The sequence below is a fragment of the Chrysochloris asiatica genome, unplaced genomic scaffold (assembly GCF_000296735.1).
Source record: "Chrysochloris asiatica unplaced genomic scaffold, ChrAsi1.0 scaffold00034, whole genome shotgun sequence".
In the NCBI taxonomy this organism is placed as follows: domain Eukaryota; kingdom Metazoa; phylum Chordata; class Mammalia; order Afrosoricida; family Chrysochloridae; genus Chrysochloris; species Chrysochloris asiatica.
This window is the reverse complement of record NW_006408552.1, coordinates 4,919,640-4,923,268: the sequence shown is the minus strand read 5'-3', so window position 1 is coordinate 4,923,268 and position 3,629 is coordinate 4,919,640. Positions and strand designations below refer to the sequence as shown.

General features: G+C 47.0%; 1 protein-coding gene across 1 annotated transcript in view; it reads left to right on the top strand.

The window, feature by feature from the left end:
• RFC2 (replication factor C (activator 1) 2, 40kDa) overlaps positions 1 to 3,629 on the top strand; it is a 28,066-nt gene that overhangs the window by 5,492 nt on the left and 18,945 nt on the right. The window contains exon 2 of the mRNA XM_006859707.1: positions 1,959 to 2,028. Within this exon, the coding sequence (XP_006859769.1) occupies positions 1,959 to 2,028 (70 nt within the window). The remainder of the gene's footprint in view (positions 1 to 1,958; positions 2,029 to 3,629) is intronic.

Below are 3,629 nucleotides of genomic sequence, written 5' to 3'. Positions count from 1 at the left end.
GGTACAGGGTCGCTATGGGTCGGAACCGACTCGATGGCACTTAACAACAACAACAACATACTAATATTGAGAGATTTATCTTCCTGCTTCCATTGCTTCACATGTAGTCCTCTGCCCTTTCAATGTAATGTCCATTTCTGAAATCTTACCATTAGTTTTCTGGATTTCTAATTGCAGGTTTTGTATTGTTCCAAAATTTGCATTTATTTTGTCTATTTGTTCTTGTAGTGTTTTCCGGAATTCATCTAAAGTTTTTTCTGTGTTCACCTTTCCTGTCAATCCTTTGAAGGTACTATCATCCCTTTGAATTCTTTTTCAGTTAGTTCCACTGTCTTTTCTTCCTCGGATATATCTTCTGACTGTACCCCTTAGTCAATTATGTGTGCCTTTCTCTCCTGTTTTTTCGTGTGAGCTAAAATTGTCTGTTGTGTCTAGGGCATTGTGGCATTGTTGCATTTGTATTTAATTGATGATGGTCTGTTGATGTGTTCCGGGTTCTCCTGTAGGTATAGTTAGAGAATGCAGGTGTGTGAACCGTTCTCCATTCATGTACCTGAGTTTAGGGTGTGTTTGGCCGGTGTTGACTGCTGTGTACTTTTGATCAGATTGTATAGGAGCTGGTATTAGCTTTTTGCCCAGTAGTTGGGGCTACAGAAGTTACGGTTGTGGCTGGACAGTACCGTCATGGTTGCTGCCTCTTATCGGGTGAGAAAAAGACACCCACCCCACACACACAGGAAAACAAAACAGTAAACAAGCAAGGAACCAAAAATGAAAAGAGAAAAAACAAATAATAATAAGCTGCAACCAGAAAAAAAGAATATAATGATTATAAAGACAAAAGAGGGATAGGAAAATGGAGCTAGCTATAAAAGAGAAAATAAAAGGAAGAAATTGGAGGGGAAAAAAACAAAACACTTAAGGAAAACTAAGAAGAGAAAAGAGGGATAGGAAGGTGGAGTTATAGAAGAGATAAATAAGAGGAAATAAAAGGAAGAAATTTAAAAAGAACACTAAAAAAAAATAACAAAAGAAGGAAAAACAAAAGCAGAGTTAGAAAAGATAAAATTCAAGGGAATGGAAAGAGAAGGAAAAAGTATTAACAGATGAAAACAATGAAAGAACAAAAGGGAAAAAAAACAAAACATAAAAACTGTGCAGCTGTTGGAGCTGGAGAGGAGAAAACTGTGGGGCCAAGTAGCTCACCAGGTGAGTGTGGGCGGGAGGTGACAGCAGAGGTCCTGGCTCTGGATGGAGTTACTGTGGGCCTGGGGGTTATCTGTGTCGAGGGCACTCAATCCAGAAGTCGTTCATGGTGGCCCCTGGTGGAGCTGGTTTCAGTGTCTTAGGACTACAGGGCAGATGGGAGCAAGGTGACCGGTTAAATGCTGGTCTGGTGGCTCTGCTGGTTCTGTAGGTCTGTAACAGAGCCCACCTGAATCCAGACACCAAAGCAGTGCAGCCGCCTCCAACTCACATTGGCATGTAGCTCTGAACTCCCAGCGAGCAGGGGCCGGACTAGGGATGGATGAGGATGGGAACTGGCCACACCGCTGGTCACCAGGGAATGTGGGGAAAAAGAAGGAGTGGCACCTTTCCTGTTGCCTGAGTGGATCTGCTCTGCCAGGCCACCTTCAGGTACCGAAGCTGCTCACGAAAATTCAAGATGGTCACGACATGTCTGTCTGGCTGTTCACCTGTCAGTCTCCCTCTCTCACTGGTGTTCAGCCCCTCCCAGCAAGCACTCGGACCACTTCTCTAACCTTTCCCCTGAAATTCAGGGTTCAAGGATTGATCTGTGTCTGTTTCATTTGGTCTCTCGTATGTTTGTTGTAGAGGGTCCATTGTATAGTGTGTCTGCCTAGTCCGCCATCATGCCGGAATGTTTTTATTGATTGTATACACTCTGTGGGGTAGTGTGAAAAGAACCATGTCAGTATCTCCATGCTTCCCCCCAGGGTTGAAAAGTACAGACCAGTCAAGTTGAATGAAATTGTGGGGAATGAAGACACCGTGAGCAGGCTGGAGGTGAGTGTCTTTGTACCCATGCTCTAACAAGCAGGAGCGCATTAGGGGAGCTGGCCCACGTAGCGAGAGGGAGGCAAACAGCGAATCTGGAAGGTCTGAGGGGTGGGGAGATGTTGAGTCTGGAGAAACCTGGTAACCACAGTGGATAACTTCAAATGAGTGAAGGGCTGGCATTTTGGAAAGGGACCATCTGCCTTGTTCTGTTATCTCCTAGAGCAGGGTTGGCAAACTTCTTCTTTAACGGGCCATAGATACAAAGGGGACTTCAAAGGGTTTATGGAAAAATTCCAGTATCTCGTAATTCCATTCTTCCATGAGCTTTTTGAAGCCCCCTCGTATTTCAGGCTTTGTAAACCACATGGTGGCTCTCCTATCTGGAGGACACGTTAAAACCAAGCAGCTGTCATGGTAATCAAATTCAGGTTCACAGCAAGATGGATTTCCCAGCTGGCAGAAATGTCTACGCGTATAGCAAGAGGGTCCACAAGACGACTGGAATGGCCAGGTCTAGTAGTCTTCAGAAGAATCTCGAAGCCCAACTACTTGTCACATGACAGAGAAGGTGTTGGCAGTTAGTAGGGTTGTGACTGTAAGAGCCACTGCTTTCCTTTTGTATATTTCACAAGTCTGTGGATCAGACGCAGTGCTGGGGGTTGGGATGGTGCTGAACAGAATGCACGTGCTCACTGTCCATCGGGGGTTCCTAGTGTGATGAGCGCTGCATGAAGTCAGCAGGGAGTGTGGTCAGCGCTCTGTGAGGGACCTTCAGGAGCTATGGGAGGATCCCCTAACCCCTGAGTTAGGGAAGAAGAGGATTAACCTGCTCATAGATGAGCAACTTGTGAGTAATTCCCAAGTGGAACACGTGAACCCCAACGATAAAGGATGACTGGAGGGACCAGGGAGGGAGGGCAGGCAGAAGGAACAGGATGTGCAAAGGCCTGGGGGGGGAAGGGGGGAGCGAGAGGAAGCTTGGCTTGTTGTAGGGAACAAATGTCGTCTGACTGGGATGTGTAGAGCGTGCTTTTCAGACATTCACAGGCCTCAGAATCATCGGGGATCATGCTACAATGCAGATTCTGACCCGGAAGTTCTCAAGTTGGGCTGGAAATTTTGCTGGTCCAACAAGCTCCCGGGTAATGCTGAGTCTGCTGGGCTACAGACCCCCACTTTGAGTACCAAGGCGATTGAAAAACCAGTCGCCGACACATGACCCAAATTCGTGGTGTCTCTGTGTGTGTTAGAGCCCCACAGGGTTTTCAGTGGCTGACTTTTGAAGTAGATAGCCACACTTTCCTTCTGGGACTCCGCTGAAAGGACTCGAACCTCCAGCCTTTTGGTTAGAGTGTGTTAGCCATTTGCACCGCATAGCTGTAGTGAGAAATGGGCCTGGTGAGGTGGGCAGGACCCAGCCTGTGAGCTCTGTTTCAGGGTTTGGCCTTCACACTGATGACAGGACTCAGCCTGTGTAGGGCCTGTGAGCTCTGTTTCAGAGTTTGGCCTTCACACTGAGGGTAGGACTCAGCCTGTGTAAGGCCTGTGAGCTCTGTTTCAGGGTTTGGTCTTCACATTGAGGACAGGACTCAGCCTGTGTAAGGCCT